This window comes from Prionailurus bengalensis, chromosome B3, assembly GCF_016509475.1.
Source record: "Prionailurus bengalensis isolate Pbe53 chromosome B3, Fcat_Pben_1.1_paternal_pri, whole genome shotgun sequence".
Taxonomy (NCBI): domain Eukaryota; kingdom Metazoa; phylum Chordata; class Mammalia; order Carnivora; family Felidae; genus Prionailurus; species Prionailurus bengalensis.
The window spans coordinates 125,613,335-125,640,776 of NC_057355.1; the positions used below are offsets into that span (position 1 = coordinate 125,613,335).

At 37.7% G+C, this 27,442-nt stretch overlaps 1 protein-coding gene and 1 long non-coding RNA gene across 5 annotated transcripts in view; one reads left to right on the forward strand and one right to left on the reverse strand.

Moving 5' to 3' along the window:
• Positions 1 to 10,871: 10,871 nt before the first annotated feature.
• On the forward strand, positions 10,872 to 20,697 carry LOC122469404. The gene is made up of 2 exons (XR_006293458.1): positions 10,872 to 10,959; positions 20,538 to 20,697. It is a non-coding gene; the product is annotated as an uncharacterized LOC122469404 (long non-coding RNA).
• Positions 19,489 to 27,442, reverse strand: part of CEP128 (centrosomal protein 128) — a 394,462-nt gene continuing 386,508 nt past the window's right edge. For all 4 annotated transcript variants that reach the window (XM_043556773.1, XM_043556771.1, XM_043556772.1 and 1 more), the window contains one exon: positions 19,489 to 20,624. In XM_043556773.1, the coding sequence (XP_043412708.1) occupies positions 20,497 to 20,624 (128 nt within the window). In that variant the 3' untranslated portion in view covers positions 19,489 to 20,496. The remainder of the gene's footprint in view (positions 20,625 to 27,442) is intronic.

The window sequence follows — 27,442 nt, forward strand, 5'->3', positions numbered from 1 at the left end:
TATAACTGAGCTGCAATCACGGAAGGATGCAGCGGTGGCAAGGATGGACAAGGCAGAACAGAGAATCAGGGACATACAGGACAAACTTATAGAGACTAATGAAGCAGAGAAAAAGAGGGAGATTAGGGCAAAAGAGCACGATTTAAGAATTAGAGAAATCAGTGACTCATTAAAAAGGAACAACATCAGAATCATAGGGGTCCCAGGGGAGGAAGACAGAAAAATAGGGGTAGAGGGTTATATGAGCTAATCATAGCAGAAAACTTTCCTAACCTGGGGAAAGACACAGACATCAAAATCCAGGAAGCACAGAGGACTCGCAGTAGATTCAACAAAAAACAACCATCAACAAGGCATATCATAGTGAAATTCACACAATACTCAGGCAAGGAGAGAATCATGAAAGCAGCAAGGGGAAAAAAAGTCCTTAACCTACAAGGGAAGACAGATCAGGTTTGCAGCAGACCTATCCACAGAAACTTGGCAGGCCAGAAAGGAGTGGCAGGATATATTCAGTGTGCTGAATCAAAAAATATGCAGCCAAGAATTCTTTATCCAGCAAGGCTGTCATTCAAAATAGAAGGAGAGATAAAAAGTTTCCCAGACAAACAAAGGAGTTTGTTTAAAGGAGTTTGTGACCATTAAACCAGCCCTGCAAGAAATTTTAAGGGGGACTCTCTGAAGGGAGAAAAGATGAAAAAAAAAATATATATATATGTAAATAAATAAATACCAAAAGCAACAAAAGATTAGACAGGACCAGAGAACACCACCAGAAACTCCAACTCTTCAAGCATCATAATGGCAATAAATTCATATCTTTCAATACTCACTCTAAATGTCAATGGACTCAATGCTCCAATCAAAGGACATAGGGTAACAGAATGGATAAGAAAACAAGACCCATCTATATGCTGTTTACAAGAGACCCACTTTAGACCTAAGACACCTACAGATTGAAAATAAGGGGATGGAGAACCATCTATCATGCTAATGGTCAACAAAAGAAAGGCAAAGTAGCCATACTTATATGAGACAATCTAGACTTTAAAATAAAGACTGTATCAAGAAATGCAGAAGGGCATTATATCTTAATCAAGGGGTCTATAGACCAAGAAGACCTAACAATTGTAAACATTTATGTGCCAAATGTGTGAGAACCCAAATATATAAATCAATTAATCACAAATATAAAGAAACTCATTGATAGTAATACCATAATAGTAGGAGACTTCAACATTCCACTCACAGCAATGGACAGATCACAGAATCAAAAAATCAACAAGGAAACAATGGCTTTGAATGACACATTGGACCAGATGTACTTAACAGATATATTCAGAACATTTCATCCTAAAGCAGCAGAATACACATTCGTCTCCAGTGCACATGGAACATTCTCCAGAATAGACCATATACTGGGACACAAATCAGCCCCAAGTAAGTACAAAAAGATCGAGATCATACTGTGCATATTTTCAGACCACAATGCTATGAAACTCGAAATCAACCACAGGAAAAAATTTGGAAAGGTAACAAATACTTGGAGACTGAAGAACATCCTACTAGAGAATGAATGAGCTAACCAAGCAGTTAAAGAAGAAATTAAAAAGTATATGAAAGTCAATGAAAATGATAGCACCACAACCCAAAACCTGTGGGACACAGCAAAGGCGGTCATAAGAGGAAAGTATATAGCAATCCAGGCCTTCCTAAAGAAGGAAGAAAGATCTCAGATACCCAACCTAACCTTATGCCTCAAGGAGCTGGAAAAAGAACAGCAAATAAAACCCAAAACCAGCAGAAGACAGGAAATAATAAAGATTAGAGAAGAATTAATGCTATCAAAACCAAAAAAGCAGTAGAACAGACCCATGAAACCAGAATCTGGTTCTTTGAAAGAATTAACAAAATTGATAAATCATTAGCCAGTTTGATCACGAAGAAAATGGAAGGACCCAAATAAGTAAAAATCAAGAATGAAAGAGGAGAAATCACAACCAACACAACAGAAATAAAAACAATAATAAGATAATATTATGAGCAATTATATGCCAATAAAATAGGCAATCTGGAAGAAATGGACAAATTCCTAGACAGATATACACCACCAAAACTGAAACAGGAAGAAATAGAAAATTTGAACAGACCCATAACCAGTAAGGAATCGAATTAGTAATCAAAAATCTCCCAAAAAACAAGAGTCCAGGGCCAGATGGCTTTCCAGGGGAATTCCACCCAACATTTAAGGAAGAGTTAAAACATATTCTCTCTGAACTGTTCCAAAAATAGAAATGGAAGGAAAACTTCCAAACTGTTTCTATGAAGCCAGTATTACCCAATTCCAAAACCAGACAGAGACCCCACTAAAAAGGAGAACTATAGACCAATTTCCCTGATGAACATGGATGCAAAAACCCTCAACAAGATATTAGCCAACCGGCTCCAACAATATATTAAGAAATTATTTATCACGACCAAGTGGGATTTATACCTGGGATGCAGGGCTGGTTCAATATCCACAAAACAATCAGCGTGATTCATCACATCAATAAAAGAAAGGACAAGAACCATATGATCCTCTCAATAGATACAGAGAAAGCATTTGACAAAATACACCATCCTTTCTTGATACAAACCCTCAAGAAAGTAGGGATAGAAGGAGCATACCTCGAGATGATAAAAGCCATATACGAGTGACCCAATGCTAATATCCTCAATGGGGAAAAACTGAGAGCTTTCCCCTAAGATCAGGAACAAGTCAGGGATGTCTAGTCTTGCCGCTGTTATTCAACATAGTATTAGAAATCTTAGCCTTTGCAATCAGACAACACAAGGAAATAAAAGGCATCCAAATCAACCAGGATAAGGTCAAACTTTCACTCTTAGCAGATGACATGATGCTCTATATGGAAAACCTAAAAGATTCCACCAAAAAACTGCTAGAACTGATTCATGAATTCAGGAAAGTAGCAGGATATAAAATCAATGCACAGAAATCAGTTGCATTCCTATACACCAACAATGAAGCGACAGAAAAAGAAATCAAGGAATCGATCCCATTTACAGTTGCACCAAAAACCATAAAATACCTAGAAATAAATCTAACCAAAGAGGTAAAAAATCTATACACTGAAAACTATAGAAAGCCTATAAAGAAATTGAAGAAGGCACAAAGAAATGGAAAAAGATTCCATGCTCCTGGATAGGAAGAACAAATATTGTTAAAATGTCGATACTACCCAAAGCAATCTACATATTCAACACGATCCCTATCAAAGGAACATTAGCATTCTTCACAGAGCTAGAACAAATAATCCTAAAATCTGTATGGAACCAGAAAAGACCCTGAATAGCCAAAGCAATCTTGAAAAAGAAAACCAAAGCAGGAGGCATCACAATCCCAGACTTCAAGCTACACTACACAGCTGTCATCATCAAGACAGTATGGTACTGGCACAAGAACAGACCCTCAGATCAATGGAACAGAATAGAGAACCCAGAAGTGGACACACAAAAGTATGGCCAACTAATCCTTGACAAAGCAGGAAAGAATATCCAATGGAATAAAGACAGTCTCTTCAGCAAATGGTGCTGGGAAAACTGGACAGCAACATGCAGAAGAATGAACCTGGACCACTTTCTGACACTATACACAAACAGAAACTCAAAATTGGTGAAAGACCTCAATGTAAGACAGGAAGCCATCAAAATCATCGAGGAGAAAGCAGGCAAAAACCTCTTTGATCTTGGCCGCAGCAACTTCTTACTCAACACGTCTCTGGAGGCAAGAGAAACAAAAGCAAAAATGAACTACTGGGACCTCATCAACATAAAAAGCTTCTGCACAGTGAAGGAAACAATCAGCAAAACTAAAAGGCAACTGATGGAATGGGAGAAGATATTTGCAAATGACTTATCAGATAAAGGGTTAGTATCCAAAATCTACAAAGAACTTATCAAACTCCACACCCAAAAAACAAATAATCCAGTGAAGAAATGAACAAAAAACATGAATAGACACTTCTCCAAAGAAGACATCCAGAGGGCCAATTGACACATGAAAAAATGCTCAACATCACTCATCATCAGAGAAATACAACTGAAAACCACAATGAGATATACCTTACACCTGTCAAAATGGCTAACAATAACAACTCAGGCAACAACAGATGTTGATGGGGATATGGAGAAAGAGGATGTCTTTTGCATTGTTGGTGGGAATGCAAGTTGGTGCAGCCACTCTGGAAAACAGTATGGAGGTTCCTCAAAAAACTAAAAATAGAACTACCTACGACCCAGCAATTGCACTACGAGGCATTTATCCAAGAGATACAGGTGTGCTGTTTCGAAGGGACACATGCACCCCCATGTTTATAGCAGTATTATCAACAATAGCCAAAGTATGGAAACAGCCCAAATGTCCATTGATGGATGAATGGATAAAGAAGATGTGGCGCACACACACACAATGGACTATTACTCGGCAATCAAAAAGAATGAAAAAGAATGAAATCTTGTCATTTGCAACCACGTGGATGGAGCTGGAGAGTATGAGTCTAAGTGAAATTAGTCAGAGAAAGACAAAAATCATATGACTTCACTCATATGAGGACTTTAAGAGACAAAACAGATGAACATAAGGGAAGGGAAACAAAAATAATATAAAAACAGGGAGGGGGACAAAACAAAAGAGACTCATAAATATGGAGAACAAACTGAGGATTGCTGGAGGAGTTGTGGGAGGGGGGATGGGCTAAATGGGTAAGGGGCATTAAGGAATCTACTTCTGAAATCATTGCTTCACTGTATACTAACTAATTTGGATGTAAATTTTAAAAAATAAAAAATAAAGTTAAATTACAAAGTTAAAAAAAAAACTTAAAAAAACCCATATATTCCATTAGTACGGTATTTTGTAGTTTATTGCCTTTCCCACCTTGGAAAAATTATGTTACAGTTATATGGCCCCATATTAACATTTTTTTGGCCTTTTATAAGTAACAGCTTTGAAACTGGACATTCAGCTATCCATTAAGTCAGTTACTTGAGAAAAGCTTTCATTTTTTTTTCTCGCTCTTTAGAATGCATCAAAAGAATGATTCAGGGAAACCATAAAAGGATTAATTCAAAATGATGAAATTATAAATTGTAAATGCACCCCTACACACACACACACACACACACACACTGTGTTATCCACAATGTGGAAAGCATGATGCAGTCACATCACCCTTACGTACTGCAGATTTCTATTTTGATGTCATTAATTAGTCCAGAATAATGACTGAGATCGAAAGTCCCACACACCATGAACAGTTTGAAGGTTTTTATGTAGAGAAAAGGGTATTTGAGGAGGCTGATATTACCAGGCTTCTTTTTTCCATTTTCCAAAGAGAATCCTACAGGCTGTAGTCCATTTTCCTGTTTGTTAATGATAAAATGCCTTGTATTCTACTAGCACTTTCTGAAACTCTTAAGCTTCACAGTCTTCCTGAGAGAACTCTGCCCTGAGGGAAGAAATAGTTTTCTTCACCCAGGGCCTTTTTCCTTGTATTAATATTAATATCCCATGAGAATATTAGCTCTGGAGGAAAGAATTTGGTGGCAAAATTCCATATTTACTCATGAAATCCACCCCCAACTTGCACTCACACATTTTAATAGGACAGTCAAAGGAAAAGCTCCCATTCCTACCGCCCTTTCTTCACGCTTCCCGTCACCTCCTTCTGACACCCACTCTGGGTTTCTTTTCTGTTGATTTTTGTTTGTTTTTCCTGCTGAACCAAAAGTCACTTTTACTAGCAGAGGCTCTTCTTTAGAGTATATTTTGTATTTATGAGGGCAGAAAACTATTTAAGTTAAAAAAAAAAAAAGACTTCCTTGGCCTTGGCCTTGGCTAGAGTGTGGAGACAGAAAATGGTGTGTGTCCAGCCCTCTAGGCTCTAACCCCACCTGGCTGCTTTCTCCCCTACCTGGCCCTGCATCGTGGGGTGCAGGAACTATATATCAAAGCCTCATGTACCATCCAATCTCAGCCAGATTTCAGCAGTGTAGTGGGGTTGACAACAGTTGTCTCTCCTTCCTCTCCTAGAAATGCTGTTTAGACTTGCTGAAAGAAAAGAAACTCCTTGGTGCTACTGAATCTTTAAAATGATTTTTACAGGGGCGCCTGGGTGGCGCAGTCGGTTAAGCATCCGACTTCAGCCAGGTCACGATCTCGCGGTCCATGAGTTCAAGCCCCGCGTCGGGCTCTGGGCTGACAGCTCAGAGCCTGGAGCCTGTTTCCGATTCTGTGTCTCCTTCTCTTTCTGCCCCTCGCCCGTTCATGATCTGTCTCTCTCTGTCCCAAAAATTAAATAAAAGTTGAAAAAAAATTTTTTTTTAAATGATTTTTACAGGGCTATTTGCATATATGGCCGAGTGACAAGGAACATGAACTCGGGAGCTACTCTCTGCATTCAAATGTAGGCTCCATACTTGATCTTGAATAAGTTACTCAATCTCTTTGTGCCTCAATTTCCTCATTTGAGATATAGTTTTGAATGAAAATGAAAATATCAACCTCATAATGTGAGGATTAAAGAAATTAAAATATGCAAAGTGCTTCAGAATGTTGTTGGCACTTGGTACACAGTATGCATTAGGGTTATATTTAAATCTTAGGGGCGCCTGGGTGGCTCAGTTGGTTAAGCGTCCAACTTCGGTGAAGGTCATTATCTTGAGGTTCATGGGTTTGAGCCCCGTGTCAGGCTCTGTGCTGACAGCTTGGAGCCTGCTTTGGATTCTGTCTCTCCCTCTCTTTCTGCCCCTCCCCTGCTCATGCTCTCTCTCTCTCTCTCTCTCTCTCTCTCAAGAATAAACATTAAAGAATTTTTTTTAAAGTATCTAAATCTCTTTCTCAGACACACATGAAAATTTGAAGACATGTCTGTAGCAATCTAGTGTGTGTGTGTGTGTGTGTGTGTGTGTCTGTATATAGAGTTGACCTTTGAACAACATGGGGGTTAGGAACCCTGACCTCTCACTCAGTCAAAAATCTGCATGTAACTATTGACTCCCGCAGAACTTTACTAATAGCCTACTATTGGCCGTAACCTGATAACATGAGCAGTCAATTAATACATATATATTGTATGTTATATGATTCACATACTGTATTCTTACAATAAGGTAAGCTAGAGACAAGAAAATGTTATTAAGGGAATCATAAGAGAAAATACATTTATAGTACTGTACTGTATTTATTTTAAAAATCCAAGTGTAGGTAGATCTGTGTTCAAAGCTGTGTTGTTCAAGGATCTACTGTATGTATGTGTGTATATAATATATATATATATACAATATATACAATATATACATAATATATGTAAATATACATTTATAAACTTATAGATTTATATATAAATAAAACCAGCACTCAGTTAATATTTGGTGGATTAATACCATCTAACAGAGTAAGCATATTATCTAGAATGTAATTAGCTTTATCACTGATTGTTCTATATTTTGGGTGATACATTGCTGTTAATAAATGGAGACAAGAGTCTCAGGTTCAGTGTAGACTTGTATGGACATGGCTCAGACCTAGATAGTAAAGTAAGAAACATTTATGGAGACCCACTATGTGCCATGTTCTGAGCTTGGCATTTTTCATGTGCCATTACTTATAAGTCTCTTTACAGCTCTTTTAAATTAAATACAGTAAGTTCTATTGTGCAGATGAGATAAATGAGCTCAGAAATGCTAAGTAAATTACCCAAATCACACAGCTAGTAAGTTGGTGGTAAAGGTAGGATTCTAATCCTACACCACTTTTAAGCAAAAAATAAAAATAATAACATGAGGAAAAGAAAAAGATGGGATATGCAAGGAAAGTGATTTTATTTATTGAATAAATCATTGACAAAACAGGTTTATAATTCCAGTATGGTTTGGTATGTCTTAGAATCAGCTTTTAGGTAGATATTCAGACTACATACTGTCCACTTTTTAAAGTTTATAAATTTTTTGAGAGAGGGTGCACAAGCAGGGAAGGGAAAGAGAGAGAGGGAGAGAGAAAATCCCAAAGAGGCTCCACACCATCAGCACAGAGCCTGATGTGGGGCTCAAACTCATAATCCATGAAATCATGACCTGAGTGGACATCAAGAGTTGGACACTTAACTGAGTCACCCAGGTGCCCCTCAACTGTCCATTTTTAATCCTGTGAAGAAGGCCATTGTACATGTCAATAGTAGACTTAAGCATTAGCAGAGATGGAAAGCCACTTAGAAGACCATTTGGTTCAACTTCCTTGGTTAACAGCTAAGACACTTCAGGTGGAGTGACAGGCTCAGTGTCTTACAGGCAATTAGCAGCATAAGCAGCTGGGATTCCTGTGGCCCCCACATTTCTCCCCTACAGCATGAAAAATAGCCAACTGGGACACCACAGTTTTAAATCCATCCATTTAGATGCATGTGAATTCTAGTTCATTTTAAATATTCCAATTCGTACTTTAGCATCTGAACCTAAAAAGAATATTAAAGTGATTCTTAAAATTCTTTGGGAAGATACAATAAATAATATTCTCTAGTGGAAAACAGAGTTTATCTCTAGGAACTTCTATTTTTAAAACAACCCAAATTCTGGTATTGTTGTATGCTGTCAAAATGAGAACAAAATTTAAATATTGTCTGGGTGGGAAAACAGACTTTTAAAGAGAAAGTGTTGTTTTTCTTCATGCAGAGAGGAATTAAAGGGACCTTTAAACTTTTTGTTGTTGTTAGATTGCATTCCTTCACCAAATACTTAGAGTATCAAATAACAATAATAGCAGGAATCCTTCTTTCCTTGCATATTTTCTGGTACTAATTACAGCACCGAGTTCTTGATAGTCATGGATTAGTGGTGTCTCTTCATACGCTCAGTATATAATATGACTTTATGACAACAGTCACTGATGTTATGTCGGCTACTACTGATGACCAATTGAGGTAGGAGATGGATCTTGACTATTCCAATGTTTGTGTTGTTTCCAACCACGAAAAGCATGGTATGCACTTTTTTTTCATCTTTTTTTTTTTTTACCATTTATTTTTTGACAGAGAGAGACAGAGCATGAGCAGGGGAGGGGCAGAGAGAGAGGGAGACACAGAATCCAAAGCAGACTCCAGGCTCCGAGCTGTCAGCACAGAGCCCGACTCGGGGCTCCAACTCACAAACCTTGAGAACATGACCTGAGCTGAAGTCGGATGCTTAACCGACTGAGCCACCCAGGTGCCCCGGTATGCACTTTCTTAGTTGTACCATCAGTAATGCGAAGTCCAAAGGCTTACAATTTCTTTCACAGTGAATACCAGAAGTTCATCATTAATAGCACTCTCTCTTATCAGACTGCCAAGTGTGAGCCAGCATGATGGACCTATACTAAAAAAAAACTGGACCATCTAGCTATATCATAGCTATCATAGGACAAATATCCACTGCCTCAGAAACATTGCGTTATTACAAACATCACAAAACAGCCGAAGATACCAGACCTGGGGAATCGCAAACTTTTCTACCTAAACTTCCAAATGTGCCAAACATCATTTTGGGAGCAAGGATGGCAATGGCAGTGTGCAAAGGAGGGAAGTACTAAAAGTAAAGACAAAGAAGGATGGAAGTACACAATTCTAAGTGATTTTATAGCAGATACTTAGCCCAAGTCAGCAAATAAATTGCCAACTGACAAGAAATTGGCATACGAACTAAGCAAATTTCTCAAGCCAAATGTCCAGAAATAAAGGAATGCTTTTGGGACCGAATAGGCAACAAAACCACAAGAAGCCACAAGTTGGCTGGGTATTGTAAGGCCTAGAAGGCCCAGCAAAAATTTACTTGCTCTATCGTATAGCGGGTGAAGCACAGCTTCCGGAAGATAATATTGAAGTCAACAATGATGGAGCAATAGATGTTAATAAAATACTACGTTGCAAAATCAATTTGGGATTTAAGGGACCAACACTGCAATCTCAGGGATTTTGTTCCATATAAACCATCTGGTGGAAAAGTCTTGGTGAAACACGTGGTGATGACAGGAATCTCTATAAAAATCCACAAATATGATGGCCAACACATACTCAGGCCTCAAAGCACACTTACACAAACACAAGGGAGATGGTGTATGCCATGATAACACAGATATTTTACTGATATCCGGTATGGGAAAATCAGCACATTTCATGTGTAGGAAATTAGTCACTAATATTGGTGACATAGGGATGTTATCTGATCAGTGTGATATCCTTGCCATTCAAAGTACTGAGGCATTGTTTAAACCCTTAGGCAGAAATTCCAAGAATAACACTGTGATTGAATTTTCATGAATACAATCAGGGAAATGGTCTGTTAAGTGCTGAAAGACATTGCAAATTTGGCTATCAAGATGTTAATAAACACCTTTGCTTATTGTAGAGAAAAATGATTGAGAGTGTGGGGTGGTTAGTCAAGTTACTGAATGCATTTTAAACACTTACAATATGTCAGCTCCCTTGCTAGGTAAAACACAGTGCCTTCTTCTCTAGTGAAGCATCTTACATTTAGAAATATAATTATTTTGATAGCATCTATACATACTACCTCAAATAAATATGCTTTCTAGGTACCAATGGTTGATATGACAAATTTTTATATAGCTTTCAAAGATATTGATTCTGGATTCACACTGATTTAAAGAATTGGGAAGATGTTCAATCTATGATGTTATCAAAATAACAATTAAAAACTGAATCTTGGTTCCAAATTACACACATTGTTTGGATATTAGACCTTTGGCTGGTAATTTGAAAAATGCACTGCAAATATTAAAGTGGTGATAATTTACTTTGGTCTGACCTTCCCAGATCCTACCTGGATTCCAAACATTACCTAATGGCTCTTCACGCAAGTTATGGGTAATGTGGGAATTAGCTGTCATGATGCTACCAGCAAAAGGTAAGTAATTACTCTGTTTGGTAAAAGACAATGTTGCTTTTGTAAAATCGATCAAACATTTGTATAAAGTTGTGTTGAGATCAGTATCAAAATAAGCATAGATTTCACTCAGGTAGTTGCTACTCTGATAAGCTTCAGTTACCACATTAGGAAAGCTGGTAAGTTTCAAATGTGTTGATTGCACATGTAGAAGGACCAAACAAGATTCCTTTCACATCCACCCTCTCAACATATAACCCTGGGGTTACAGACCCTGGAAGATAATTAAGTTACTCTCCTTTATATGCCTATGTTGTTTCCGGTTCACTTGTAATCACTCTCTGAGAAGAGAAATAGACACTAAATATTTAAAGGTAATGGAAATTCAGCCAGAACATCTACTTATATGAACACTGCATGGGAAAGTTTTTCTCTAGTTGCTCTGTGGTACCAGTGTCTGTGACTGTACATCCCACTGAGAAATATAGAGTCCCAAAGGGTAAAATTAAGGGTAGAGAACATCTGACCTCAATCATGGGCGTCAGGATAAGAAATGCATAACACATGGTCAGTGATCCCAAGGTTACTGCAGACAGAGGATGGCAGCTGTTCAGTTGGACATCTGGATCTCAGTGGCTCCAGAACTGGATTGTTCTCACATGAGATCTGTCTATGAGAAGCTCAGCCCATCTTCGGTAACGGTTCTGAGAATTTGAATCTAAGCTTTATGTAGTGCCCAACAAATGGTAAATTTTCACATATTCACAAGATCCTTGTTTGTGGAAAGTAAACGTGGCCCAAAAGCAAAATATGAAAACAAGGATCATTTTGATGTTGTATGGCTGTGTCCAAACTGATACTTCACCTTTAGTGTTTACACTCAAAAGAGATCAAGGATAATGTAAGGGTCTTGGCTGTCTTCCTATATTATTTGATGTGATCTAAATACATACAATTTTTCACCTGCTTTCTTAAAAAAGTTCAATTTCATTCCCTTTTCTGAGAAGGGAAACAAATAGCAAATTGTTGATGGGAAATGAAAGTTTAGCATATGCAAGTCTGGGTGAGTATGTAAATTTAGTTGTATCAATTTCAAATGGTGTATTATGTAACTATTATAATTGGTAACTAGGAATTATGAAATATTTGTATATTTAAACATATACACCCAGCTAATCAAATTTATCAGTGAACCAAATAAAGGAATTATATTTAAATTCTTAAAAATTACAAGGTTAAGATTGGCAATACATACAGAAGACTTTTCTGACCAATGAAACAAGATATAATAGGTTCACATTGCATGAATGAATTTAAAAAAATAGATACACATTTGAATTGATGGAAATAATTTCTTGGGTGGAAGGCCACCAATGCAGAATAACTTATGAATGTTAAATATGTTGTAGGCACAGTCCCTGTTCAACAGTGGAAAGTTTTTCTAAACAGATCACAAAAGGTATAATAAACTGCATTTGTATATTTATGTAAGCTTCTTTTTTTTAATTATCTATATGATTAGTTGGTAAAAAGTCTAAACCATAAAAGAATTGAAGATATTTTATTATCATTTTTATTGTTTTTTAAAAAGAAAGAGTGTATGTGCACAAGCAGGGGAGGGGCAGAGGGAGAAGGAGAGAGAGAATCTCAAGCAGTATCCACTCCCAGAGTAGAGCCTGACATGGGGCTTGATCCCATGACTGTGAGATCATGACCTGAGCAGAAATCAAGAGCTGGACACTCAACTGACTGAGCCACCCAGGTGCCCCTAATTGTTATTTTAAACACAGTTTAAAGGGTTATGCTGTTTGCTTAATTTACTTGATATTGCTATTTATTGTAAGAATTGTACATTTCAGTTGCTGCAATTAGCTGGAGTGGGGGCTTTGCAAAGACTCTGATATGGGGCCTATCCACTGTAGTTGCTCAATAAATAATCACTCTTTCAGAAAAACTTTCCTTAATGTAAGACATACTGTAATATTTAAATCAATTGCTCAGAAATTGAGAAGTTCTTGAGAAGATTTAGTTGATATACTTTACAATTGGGAGAATTCTGTGTAGATTTCAATTTAGTCTATTCCTAAGCAAATGAGAAGGGGAAGCAACTCAATTTCAAACAAATATTTCAAATTATCAGTCATATATAATAGGGGGAGAGGTACAACATGTAAGATAAAAGGCCAAGACAAATTACATATGGCCATAGTTAGTCTTCCAAGGACTGTGAGAGATGGAATGATACATTAAATCCCACATCTCAGTCGTAGACAGTGAGGGAAAGCTGGATGAGACTTAACAGTGGTCATTACACCAAAATCTTTTTAAAGATGACAATGTCAGAGTCTGGAAATGTTACTCTGAAACACAGTGTGGATAGCTGTGAGCTGCTGGTATAGACAAAACAAAACTGCATGTGAAATGGTAACACAGAACCAATGTCCCAAATCAGGTTGCTTCCAAGTAACCTGGGAGGATGGAAAGAAAACAGGATCAGAACTCAGCCCTAAAGAAGTTCACACCCTTTTCATAATCTAATACTAGTTCTACTCTTGAAACCAGTGAGAGGAATACACCTATTCCTGACCTGAGAATTTGTAGTTAACCAGCTCTCAGGTGCTATTGCCACTGCTGGCTTGGGAACCACATTTTGAGAACCAGGGGTTGAAGGAATACTGGACAAAAGGGTACGTATCTTACAGAAAACTATGATTTGTTCTCAATGGAATCTAATCAGTAGGTTTACATGCAGTTAAAATTAAAAAAATGAGCAATGACCACCACTGTTAATTTGCAACAGTCAAACTAACCTCACAAAAGCCTTCTCCAATGGAAAAAATGGGAAAGTCTTTCCACGGTACACATTGGCTTTATTGGCTGTGGTCTTAGTCAAAGCACAGAATGAACCTTGGCCAGCAGCATGAGGTCTCTCAAGCTTGCAGCTGTTGGGAGGAGACTGCTCTGCCAGTGACTCTGGGCAGGAAGTGCCTCGTTAGAACTGATGCATCTATTTTATTCTGCTCAGAAGAAAAAAAAAGCCAAACTCCCTAGGTCTCTCCAAACATCTTTTAAACTGCCCAACCTCCCCAAAGCCACCATATTAGATGGCTTTAACTGCCATGGCTGCCTGATTTCTGGTAACTGACAGCTGAGGTTCAGTATGATGGGAAGTTTTTAGAATGCTAAGCCATAAATCAAGCCTGTATCTTCACTCACGGTGGGCTTAACGACAGCATAAATAAAATGAAAATCCCAAATGACAGACAAGCACAGGGCACTCTGACTGAAAAATATCTGAAAGGAGGACACTTTCCATCCAGATCCAAACTGCCAGAAAGCAGTCCACAAAGAACATTAAAGATTAGTGCAACGTGCCTCAGAAAGGGGACTTAATAGGGCACAAGTTCACAGCACTTCTCCACTTTGCACAATGCTGCTTTCCAGGACCCTGCATCAGATAAAGGATGCAGTGCTACTGCAGTTCTTTCTCTCAAGTAAACAGTTTAAAATGTGTGTTGTTGAAGGCAACCCAGCTTCCTCTGTGTTCATATCATTTTACAGAACTCCTGCCATCCTTCATTCCCTTATCCAGCTAAGTGCTCAGCAATAATGGACAAACAAAATCTAAACTAGCATTACCACTACCCTAGGGATAACACTGAATATGAGTTATGCAGTATGATCTGATAATAGCTGGCTTCAAGTGCTGGCAAAAAAAAAAAAAAACACCCAAAAAAACAAAAACAAAAACAAAAACAAAAACACCACAACCAAAAACCAAAAAAACCAAACCAAAACAAAACACCAAACCCTTATAAAGGGGATATATTAGAAACTTAGATTTTAAATTCTATGTGCAATGTGACACATTTTGGGGATTGCTCTTTCGGCTTTCAGGTAAAAATTAGGTGACATAAATAGGTTCTTCTGATATATGAAGTACATATAAATACTGCTCTGAAAAAAAGCTGTGCACAATCACAAAAGGATGAAGAGGAACCATCTTGTTTTACCAAAAGAAGCATTTTTACCCCTGGTTAACAGACCAGCCTACTTCATTAGGAAAAAAATGATCAGTTAATTACTAATCTCACTAACTCTTTATGGTTGCCATTATTCTGATGTCTTGAAATACAGGCACAGGACCAGCATTACTCCAGTCCACAGGCGGCCCAAGTAAAGGACATAAAGGTGCTTCCAAAGATTCTTGAGGAACTGACTGTGGATTCCAGAGAAAGAAATCAGAGAGAGAGAGAGAGAGAGAGACAGACAGACAGCCAGCCAGACAGACATACAATTGGAGGAAATATTTCCAATTGAAATAGAGTATTTCAAGAACAAAGGGAGATGCACTGTCTCAAAGTAAAGATTTTCATCTTGTTGGCCAAGTGTTTTAAAGGCCATTTGAGCTCTTGGTGGCTTCAAATGATTCAAAAATACAATTGACTCTAAAATGGAAAATGTGTAAGAAAATAAAAACAAACAAAAGGAAACCGTAATTTGATGGAAAACATGATACTATAAAATTTAGACTTGTCCTTTTTCTTATTTTTTAAGTAGGCTTCACACCCAGCACAAAGCCCAACATGGGACTTGAACTCACCACCCTGAGATCAAGACCTGAGCTGAGATCAAGGGTCAGATACTTAACCGACTGAGCCACCCAGATGCCCCAGGACTTGTTAATTAAAAAAAAACAAAAAAAAAAAAAAACAAACAACAAAAAAAAACCATTTTAAGAAAATATTAAATCACTGTCAATTAGTGACTAATGAGCATATAATATTATCCTCCTTTCCCTCAGAATAAGATATTCTCTTACTTTTATTTTTTTTTTCAACGTTTATTTATTTTTGGGACAGAGAGAGACAGAGCATGAACGGGGGAGGGGCAGAGAGAGAGGGAGACACAGAATCTGAAACAGGCTCCAGGCTCCGAGCCATCAGCCCAGATCCCGATGCGGGGCTCGAACTCCCGGACCGCGAGATCGTGACCTGGCTGAAGTCGGACGCTTAACCGACTGCGCCACCCAGGCACCCCTCTTACTTTTAAATTATAACATCTGAACTGTTGGTAGTTTAATATCCACTAATTTTGTTTAAAAAATATTGCTTCAAACCAGTATTCTGATCTTTTATACTGCTGACACAAAGCTCCAATATTTAAGGATAAATTGTTAACTTTTTAAAATTTAAATAATGCCAGTCAAAATGCTCTACTAAAGAATGAGAAATGAGGTTGTCAAATCATGGGGATCTATGGAAAGATGACAGAAGATAGTCTGGGCATGAACGTCCAGCATCTGCCAGTTTGAGGAAGAGCATTCATTCTGGAATGGCAATTGAGTGACTTCAATGCCTTAAAACATAGCAAGTTATCATTAGAATTGCAGGTGATTAATGTATAGCTCTTATTTTACTATAGAATTCTTTTCATGTTCTCATCTATATGCTCAATGGCATAAGACTCTACATTTTGACAGGTGGAGGTCATCAGATTACATATTGTTTTGACTATCCTCCTGAAAGGCAACTAACATGCTGTTATGTTCAGAAATCCAGTATCCTCCTGCAGAGAACAAGGCAACAAGTTCTCATCCACAATTGTCACATGGCTTTGTACCATGGTCAGAGTCAAGCTGTGTTACAGAAGATACCCAGCCACAGAAGTTTTCCTAGGCTTTCAACTCTGAGTAGTCAGCCACTTGCCATTTAAATCCTTTTGCAGTTGGTGGCCCTGGAAGACATGCAGGTGCTCCAAACCCCTGACAGTCTGCCCCTTCATTGTAGGTTGTAGTTATTAGACTTCAAAGATCAACAGTTGAGGCTGACCTGGTGGAACACGAGGAATGACCTGAGTTGGGTTTGGATTTAGGTAGGATGTGGGCCATAGGTGTGGATAAAGCAGGAGAAGCTAAACTGGGGGCAGATGAGGTTAGAACTGGAAGGTTGGTCTGGTTTCACCAGAGCAAAAAAATTGGTTTACTTTGTTACTAATCAAAAGCAAGGGAGACTTCTCTGAAATTTGTTTGGGGGCTTGGAATCTAAAAGTTCTGTTTCTAGATGTAAGCATTTCTCCTAGCCTTAAATTAGATGTGTCGTGTTTTGTACGGAAATGAAACTAAATGGAATCTTTCATGGTTTAAATTTCTTTCCTCAAATAGGGATAAGCTGATGTTTTTATTGCTAAACATTTGAGAACTTAAAAGTTGAAAGATGTAACTATTTTTATATCATACTTTGGTGCATGAAATGCCTTTATATACAAACTTTCCCAAATTTTCTTTCCAGCTTAAGGTTCATGGTAGTTTTGATCCAAGAAAACCAGATGCCTTCGTGAGGACAGCTTCCTCATTTGAAGGCCATGAACATCACAAATTTCTTTCTTTTTTAAAAAAATAAATTAAGAGGAAATACCGGGATAGTTTGTTTGAGGAGGGGGTGTAAGAATCTTGGAAAAGGAATAATTTACTCAATGATCATTCCTATTCTTGGCTCTTAAATGATGTATAGTTGGGTTTATAGCACAAAACCTGAGTAAAACAATTTGAGATTCCTAACCCTTTCCTAAAAAGGGTCTGGCTAAGTAAATATACCCATCTAATTATGTGTAAGAATTTGGCTCCATTTAAAACAATATTTGCTATTTTAATACACATTAAAGAAAATGTAACAATTACTATGAGTGTAAATACACCTTACATATACCACTGACCAGAGCCACAAAAACCTTAGCTGAAAAGATGAAAATGAAAAAAAAAAATAGGCTTGTTTTCTGAGCTAAGTAGGTAGGCACTTCTAATCTATGTAACCTTCAAATTCAAATGCCTTATGTGTACTTTTTTGTTAAGCTATAGAATTTATATCTTTTACTAGTAAAGATATGTAAACTGTAACAATAAGAAGAAAAGCCGGTGATTCTGGGAAACTGGATGCATAAGATGTTATGTAACCAACCGGTTTCCAACCTTTAAATCAGACACTAGTCAAGGAAATAATAATAACCTTAGCCAATGGGAAAAACATCCAGCCAGATTTCTCCCAGCTGTGTTTCTCCCTTCTGTGGCCTTCAGTAACTTCAATGGAAGTTTAGTGTGTTTAGGGAGAAAGATGGCCAGAAGAATCAAAATTATTAAACCAAAAAGGTCAATCTTCAAATTAAGTCTTGGACCAGGCTCACTGCAAGAATAAGGTTGATCCCTTCCAATGTCCCAGTACTATAAGCAATATGGCTGACCAACCACAACTCAAATGGGGCTGATATCACAGGTTATTCTGCCAAAGGGGTGAGTGAAGGAAAAACAGTTGCTGGCTTTGAAATGTACAAATCAAGCTATTAGTGTTTCCTTAGCATTCCTTTTGATTTCCAACTTGAGCTTACAGTGACTGACTGCAAGAGATAGGAAAAAATCCTCTGAGAAGACAGGTCCTTGGATTCAATTCCATATAAACAGAGGGCCAAGGAATTTTGACAAAATTTTTGCTCACAAAAAGTTGACTTTGCCTTTGAAGTTCTTGTGTGTTCCATATTTAAAGTCAGACACCTTCATTCATCCAACAGTAGCACAAGGCCTTCAATAATATGATATAATGGCTTTATTTTTTTCAGATTAAAAAAGGTCTTTCATAAGGTCCCTCTCCATTCTGTTATAAAATCATCAGCTAATATGTTTTCAAGGATTTTCCAGGTAAATAACCTGTGTTACCTTCAACTTTCAGGTCTAAATGGCCTGGTGTAATTTTTTTAATGGCCACAGAGGTACTAAGAGTGGTTTAAATCAGTTCCTACTATAAAAGAATGGAGTGCATGGCATTCCTACTAACACATTAAGGGAAAAGCTATTTAACTCACTTTTATCCATAGGATTTAAATAAAATGTGTTAATATTGTGCCTTATTTTCTTCCCAGTTAGTCACTTAGACCCAAGGAGATAAAATATTACAGTATTGGTCAACACATCAATGAAAATATTGACATAATTTCTCAATACCCCCAGTATTACTATAGTGTAATATAGGTTCTGAGAAACACCAGGATTGTGAGCTGCTCCTTCAAAAAGGGCTACTCCCACTAAACCCCACAGTGCTCATTAGCACATTAACAGCTTGAAGTCCTGAGGTTAGACAAAACAAAACCAAACCTGTTTAATGTTGTCTAATGCAGAGTTTCTCAAGCTAGCCTGAACACATCACTCCTTTTTCATGCAATTCCTAATGCCAAATAAACTTTGGGTCATGCATAGCTGTTTGTGTCTCTTTTTTCCCTCTTAGCGCAATGACTGCCCCATAGTAGGAACTCAATAAAAGATTTTTGTCATGAATAAATGGTAAAACTCATGGTTGTACTCTCAGAGCTTATGGAGATTGTATTAAGTAATCTTTTGAGACAAAGATCTCTGTTCTCTGTAGTAGCCTTTCCAATCAAGTTCATAAACAAAGAGTGTCATTTGCTCTGGACATTCAAATATAGTAAGTTAGTACGACATGGTGGTGGAAATAGAAGCATCTTCACAAATATGAGAATAAGCAAGTACGCTTTAAAGAGCACAAATGTAATTACGAAGGCATTGCTTTATTGCCCTTGTCTCTATGAAGAATTTTCCATCATGACCCAGTGGGATTTAGCTCCTGGTTGTTTTACCTTTCATTAGCATCATTAGAAATCTTTCTCCACTGGTAGATTAGCATGTAAAGAGCATAAGTTCTTAAAAACACTTTGATGTCAAAGAAGGCTGAGATGCTGAAGTAGATAGTACCGAATTATGAGAGAACTCTTGCGGAGTAAATCTCATGACACAGGAGTCTGGGAACTTTGAGTCTGGTGAGAGTAAAACCAATGATGGTCCAGAATATGACAAAGTGATTGCAGTGAGATATTTGGCCACAAAAATAAATAAATAAGTTGTGCTATGAATTCTTTACAGTGTTCTACAATTCAGGTATCACTTGTAAATTCTTTATTGCTATTAAAAATGGATGATTGGGAATAAAATTTTAAGATACTGCATGTACTAACAGACTGCTGGGATGATGAATGTAACAATCCTGAGCGTTTATAAAGCAGACCGTCTGGAATTATATATGCATATCTCCATGACATGTTATAACACATGATAATTTATTAGGGAGCAAGCATTTTTAAAAATCGATTATATATAAACACTCCCTGAGTCGAAGTGCTGACAACTTCTGCCTCGAGGGGAACTCATTTCCCTCCTGTTTGGCCAGTAATTATTAAAACATCCCAATTATATATCCAAATTTTGGTTCAAAAACTGGCTGACCATGCCTGAAAAAGGAAAATGCAAAGTGAAAAATATCTCTCTTTCTCGGCTGGTATAAGTTGCCAATAAGTTAGTTGTATGCCATTCATGAGCTGATATTACTTGGATTAGTTTAACTTCTATAATTTCCAAAGACCAAGTATAGTGTTATTTTAGTCAGTGTTTGGCAATGCTAAAGAGCAGAAGCTGTAGATACGTCTGCTTGATAATCCAGGCCAGACTGCAACAAGGACAGATATGCTATTATTTGTGAAACACTCATGTAGAGCAACAAATTACATTTTGCTTTTTTTGCTTTCATATTCCTCCTTTTTAGACTGTGGACTTGTCCCATCCATTGGTAAATTGCTGGCATCTTCCTTGATTGAAGGTGAATCTGGAGTAACTGTTCTTTTGGTAAATGCTGGAAAGGCAAGAGAAAAGACAAAAATAAACCTAAATGAATAAAATCCTTGGGCTGACAAAATTGTAAGTAATCATTGTATCTGATCTAGTTTTTTGTAAACTTTACAAGGACTAACAGACCTTCAGTGTAGGAATAAACGTAATAAGTTCACTGTATTTTGGAAAACATTTATTCATATGATTTAATTTGGGAGGGATCTGAAGAGTATCTGAGAGTGGAAGATGTATGTTTGGTCAATATATAACAATACAAAGCACACACAGAATTTTGGAGGGAGAAATGTTAAGGGCCTTCTTTTTACAGAATCTTCTTTGTTACACAAACTGAGACTAGACCTGGAATCTAGGTTTACTGTTTTTCTACTACCTACTTACCTCCCTTCTGAGCTCCAGATAGGCATGTCCAACTCCTACGGGAAATCTGCCTGCCTCATTTCTAATCTCTGATACTTGCCCATTCCTTCTTTTCTCCTTCTTAGGAAGTGATAAACTCCTCCTCTCCAACCCTGGTTTCTCAAACCTTAGTTCCCTCCTTCCTTTGTCCTGTCTGCTCTCCCCATCCAACTTAAGAGTAAATACTGAAGATTCTCCCTCCCAAATTCACCCTAGTTCTCAGGTTTCACACCATCTCCATTACTATCGCCTCAGCCCAAGCCACCATTTTCTCTCTTCCCATTTTCACTGTATCCCCTTCCCCATACCACCACAACCAGAATTATCTTTCCAAAAGGTAAATCAGATTATGTCACTCTCCCACATAACCCATCACCTCCATCCTCCAGCAGCCTCCCAGGAAACTTAGAATGAAATCCAAACATGGGACTGTGGCAAAAAGGCTCCTGTGGAACTTTACCTTTCCTTTCTCTCTCCCCTAGACCCCCTCACTCAATGCTCCAACTCTCTAGAAGACCATACCCCTTTTCTTCTCTGTGGCCTTCATATTTGTTGCTCCCTCTCTCAGGAAAACTCTTCCCACCCAATTTCAGCTCAGCTGGTTCTTGCCACTCAGGCTCCAGCTCAGCTGTAACCTCCTCGGAAAGGACTCTCCTAATCACTGATCTAAAGCAGTCCTGTTTTCCAGGCGCTTTCCTCTCATTTTACCTTCACAGCACCAATCACCATTTTAAATTGTTTACTTGCCACCACCTGTTTCTTCTATGAGAGAGGTGACCATTTCTGTCTTGCTCACTACTGTATACCCCCCAAGCCAAACAGAGAGCCTCTTACATAACCTCTTAGTAAATATTGTTTGAAGAAGTGAATATACTTATGGGATCTTTAAGAGACAGTCAACTGGCAATTTTCTGGCTGCTTTCTAGACAGCATCTACAGAGTACCCCGTACATCATTATAATCAGAACTCAGTTATTTAAAAATATCTGACACCTGACTAGTTAGTGAAAAGATTGTCTCGCCTACAAAAATCACCATCACATAAAATGAACCTATAAAATGGAGAGACAAAAAAGTTGTGCTTCCATGAAATAAATCTTTTAATGGACAAGAAACTTTTTTTTACCTTTATCAGTACCCCCACATTAAAAAAAATGTTTACTTATTTATTTTGAGAGAGAGAGAGAGAGCATTCAAGCAGGGGAGGGGTAGAGACAGTGGGAGAGGGAGAATGCCAGGCAGGCTCCACACTCTCAGCACAGAGCTCGACGTGATGTGGGACTCCATCTCACAAACTGTGAGATCAACCTGAGCTAAAGTCGGTAGCTTAACAGACTGAGCCACCCAGGCAACCAGTAACCCCACATTGTTAATACCACAGATCTTTGGTATTTTATTCTGCAAGGCTGAGGACAGACTACATACGAGGCAGTTCACAGTTAGCCAGTGGATCCTGAAGTACAACACAGAAGTGAAAAGAGTGTGCTTTTCTTGCTGTAGATAAATTGTTTTTCATTGGAGGGACTTAAACTCCCACTAAAGGCATCTCAAAACGCAAACTGAGAGTAATAACTTTTCTTTTCATAGCAATGTAAACTGAAGTAAGAAAGCGAGAGATAGTTCCTTTTAGCAACTTTCATTGATTTGCTTTTTTAAGAATATCAAGTTAAATTAATATGTAAGATTCACAACAAAATCCTGTAACATTCCCCCCATCCCCCATGAAAAATCATAGTCCTTTCTTTTGGGGTTTGTTTATTTTAATAAATTATTTGTAACAGTTTTAGAATTCCAGAAAATTTGAAATCTGCATTTATTTTTAAAATTTAGTACCAACTCCACACACATTAGGCATTTTAATCTCAAAGGACTCGAGATTTCGAGAAATCATCAGATTACTATAGTCCTCCCTCAAATCCAGTCTAGTCCTGGCCCCAAGAGTAAGGGCCCTGTCTTGAGAGCTGTGTTCCTTTAGCCTAAAAGGAGCTATACATGGAGACTAGTGGTCAGTCACTACTTATAAAAAGTAAAAATGACAGTTTCAAAAGCTGGCATTATTAAGTCTCTCTTTCTAAGCCCCCACTGTCCTAGAGGCTGAAGGTAATGGAATCCAAGCCTTCTAAAAGAGTGTCCTGAACCACGGCCATCACTTGTAGCCAGCCAGGATAAATTTGGTAGTAATCATGGCTCTAAATAATGGATTTCTGTGTTCCTATTTCCAATGGTAATATAAACTTACAATTTATACATTTCTTCCCTTCTTCCTGGCAGAAGGAATCTACCTTTTCTTGAATTGACCTGAACTACACAAAGCTGACATAAATTACTACTTAAAACAAACTTTCATTAATGCTGGATCATTTCAGAGACCACAAATTATGCAGTATTTTCCCATTTCCTTTGTTTTTTTCCATGGTCAGTGATTCTATGCTTTAGTTTGGTCACAGTTTGACAGGGCACCTAAGTCAGCAGAACGAATGCTTTAGCATCTACGGCATAGACAAAAGGGCCTCATCCAGTACAAATCCCAACTTGAGTAAGAAGGAGCCTGTTCTGTGGGCTCATAAACTCATGTCTGCCTCAGCACCTACAGTTATTTACTCCTTACATCTCTATACAGGTCTAAACTGCTCTAAACTCCAACCCCCAGCTTTCATGTTCCATTTAGAAGTTAACAAGAAAATCGAATACTTGCTAGTCAGACATAAAAGCTGGGGTGTTCTCAGTAGCATTTTATTTTTACAAGATGCCTTTTTAGCCAAAGTGTACATACACCTATCAAACAGCACCAAAGGGCCACACAGGAAGACAGCAGCCTCTTACCTCCTCCCTCCCAATCCCACAATCCTGCACCCCAGAGTCAACCACAATCAGCTCTTTTAGCTTTATTTTCTGTATTTACTTCAGTTTTTGTAAGAAAAAGCAGCTTATATTGCTATTTTCTGATTTATCATTTTTAGACTTATTCACACCCATCCACTTCCCTTCACCCCATCCTCCTTATATAGTTACATTTGAACTTCTAGTTGTGTCAGTAGTATTTATAATATCATGACTACGTAAACATGGCTCACACAAACCTAATAAGTATACTATGACAATGTTTCTTTTCTTGCCCATTTTTCCCCCCTGGAGTTATTATTTGACCTATGTTTTTATTTTATTTTTGTTTTTTTTTATTTGCTCTTTCTCTGAGACTATCATTAATTATTTCTAATTGCTCAATGAGATCTGCCATATGTCTTTCAGTAGTTTTTCTTCTAAGTGCTCAACTGAATCAAATAACCTAACAGTTTGTTTATTTCCTAAAGATTTTCCTGATGGAATCTTTCCTTTTTTCTATCAATCTGAGAGAACTGAACATGAGTGTCCAGATTAAAAGGGCCCACCCATCAAATAGCTAGAAAGGCAAATAAAGTAAGACCTGCAGGGAGGCAAATCATCACAAAACTCACTGCGGTTAAACAAGAGATCCTAAAAGGTCCCAGGGCTGGGGGTTGGGTGGTAGTGATGGTGGAGAAGATCGCTTCTGAGGAGTGGGGTCAAAAGAAAAAGACAATATTTTTCAACAGCAATTTAGATTTTGGAAGAGAATACTACAATGACTTCAGAAGGAAAGTCATTTTCAACCCAGAATTTTATAGCTAGCCAAAGTCTCGTCAAGGGTGAATAGAAGAAATCTATTTTCCGAAGTGCAAAGAATGAAAGCAGTTACCTCCCTTTTCTTTCTTTGATGTGCTAACCACAAAAGAAAGAACTGAGACAAACAGAGGAAGGCATGTGTTCTGAGAAACTTGGGCATCAGCACAAGAAGAGGGTGAAGAAAAATCTCAGGATGACAGTTGGGTGGGCCTTTCTAACCTTCCTACTCCAGGCTGTTGTTTTCTCCTCTCAAGACCCTCATTAACCAGGTACTATTCTTCTGGAATGGATTTTCTAAATATCTTTTCTTTCCTACGGTCCCATTCTTTTTCTTCTATTTTCTTTGTGGTTTCAACTTTGTTTTCCACCTTTCTGGTTTTTCATATTTTAAATTTCTTTTTGAGTGGGGGGAGAGGGGCAGAGGGAGACAGAGAGAATCTCAAGCAGGCTCCATGTTCAGTGCAAAGCCCAACGTGGGGCCCGATCCCACAACTCTGGCATTATGACCTAGCTGAAATCAAGAGTTAGATTCTCAACTGAGCCACCCAGGTGTCCCCATATTTAAAATTTCTGAGACCTCTTATATTGTGTTCCTTTTTCATAGCATCTTGTTCTTCTTTTTAATGGATGTAATATTTTCTATCTCTGAGGACATTAATGCTATTTTAAAAGACACATTCTGTTCTCTGTGTGATCAATTTATTATAGGCTCATTTTTCTCTTTGTTGGTCTTAAGATCTCTCCTCTTCAATTTTGGAGGTTTAAAAGGAGGTTAAAGAAAAATGATAGGATAATTTCTATAACTAAGCTGAAACTGTGCTATAAAAATGGAGAAGCATTCAGGGTGATCTAAAATACCACATTGTGAAAAACACAGAAATTTCAAAGTTCATCAGAAAAATAAATAAGAAGAACTATGATTTCTAGAAATAAGTTCAATTCAACCACTGAAAATTATTAACAATAAGGCACCTATGATTAAATTTTTAAAAGTATTCTTGAAAGCATGCAGGTAGGAAGAGAGGAAAATCATAAAACAGGCTTGTCAAAAAGAGGAAGAGTAAAGCATAAAAGTATAAATTAATAAATTGGGGCGCCTGGGTGGCTTGGTCGGTTAAGCGTCCGACTTCGGCTCAGGTCATGATCTCATGGTCTGTGAGTTCGAGCCCCGCGTCGGGCTCTGTGCTGACCGCTCAGAGCCTGGAGCCTGTTTCAGATTCTGTGTCTCCCTCTCTCTCTGCCCCTCCCCTGTTCATGCTCTGTCTCTCTCTGTCTCAAAAATAAATAAATGTTTAAAAAAATAAATTAATAAATTAACTAAATAAGTTAACAATAAGTTAATGAAGAGGTTTACTTTTTAAGCTAAATTTTTCAGTCAGATTTTACAATAGAGACTATAATATGTATTTTCATATCCAAGTTATGTATTCAATGATATTTTTTCCCATTCTTATTTAACTTTACTTCCTTTTGAGCCAGTATATTTATATAAAACCTATGGCTTCCTGTGAGGAATATCTCACAGAGAAATGACTACCACTGGTCTTGAAATGCTACTGAGTAAAAAGCTGGATGTAGTTTCTTTCACTGCCTCTAATAATATTTAATAAAATCTAAAAATCTTGATGTTTTCCCACAATGTCTCCGAACCACTACTTTCTAGGTGCCTTTCCATGGAGTCTTAGGAAAGTCATCATGGCGAAATTAAATAGCAGAATACTGACCTCTGTGCTCATATCATGGTGCTGATTTATCTCCAAGCTCCTGAATGTCTTAATGGATGGGATACTATGATGTTTGCTGGTGCTTTGTCCCTACTCTCCTCTCCTCCATGTTTATGTACATTAAACAGACCTGAGGAAAATTTTCCATTTCTTTATATGAAACATAAAAAATTTGGCCTATGTGTATATCAGATTCTGAGGTACTATAATCAACTTGGGATACAATCCATATTTTTTTATTAAAAACTTTTTAGTGTTTATTATTTTTTTTGAGAGAGAGAGACAGAGAATGAGTAAGTGGGGGAGGGGCAGGGAGAGAGGGAGACACAAAATCTGAAGCAGGCTCCAGTCTCTGAGCTGTCAGCACAGAGCCCGATGCTGGTCTCAAAACCATGAACTGTGAGATCATGACCTGAGCTGAAGTTGGATGCTTAACCGACTGAGCCACCCAGGCGCTCCGAGATACAATCCATATTGGAGGGCAGCTGCCAGATTAGAACAGCAGGGATTTTATGCAGCTATATAAAATCACTTGGTAAAATGGTTAGGACAGGAAAGAGAAGATGCTCAGCCTCTGGAATAAAATAATAATGATATAATGAAAACCAAACCATTTATCAGAAACTGATAAATATTTATTCAATGAATGCATGAATATAAATCAGCAAAAATGAGAGTGATCACTTTTGGATCTGACCTACTTCTTTGTGGCTTATTTTGGTATTGTATTTTATAGCACCTGCATTTTTTAAATGACAGAGTTGTCAGATTTAATATACAAACTCTATGCCTGTGGTAAATTGAGGAGCTAAATGATTATCTAAATAAGAATCCATGAAATAACATTTGAGATCCAATAGCTTAGATAAAAGTGGACTTAAAAAAAAGAGTCATATACTCATTCATCTAATTAACTGAGCATTTACTATGTTCCAAGTACTATGTAGGGCACTGAGGAAACAGTGGTGAACAAAACAGACATCGCTCCTATCATGGAATTCACACTTTGATGAAAAGATTAATCACTGAACACAAAGTCACTCAGATAAAAAAATAA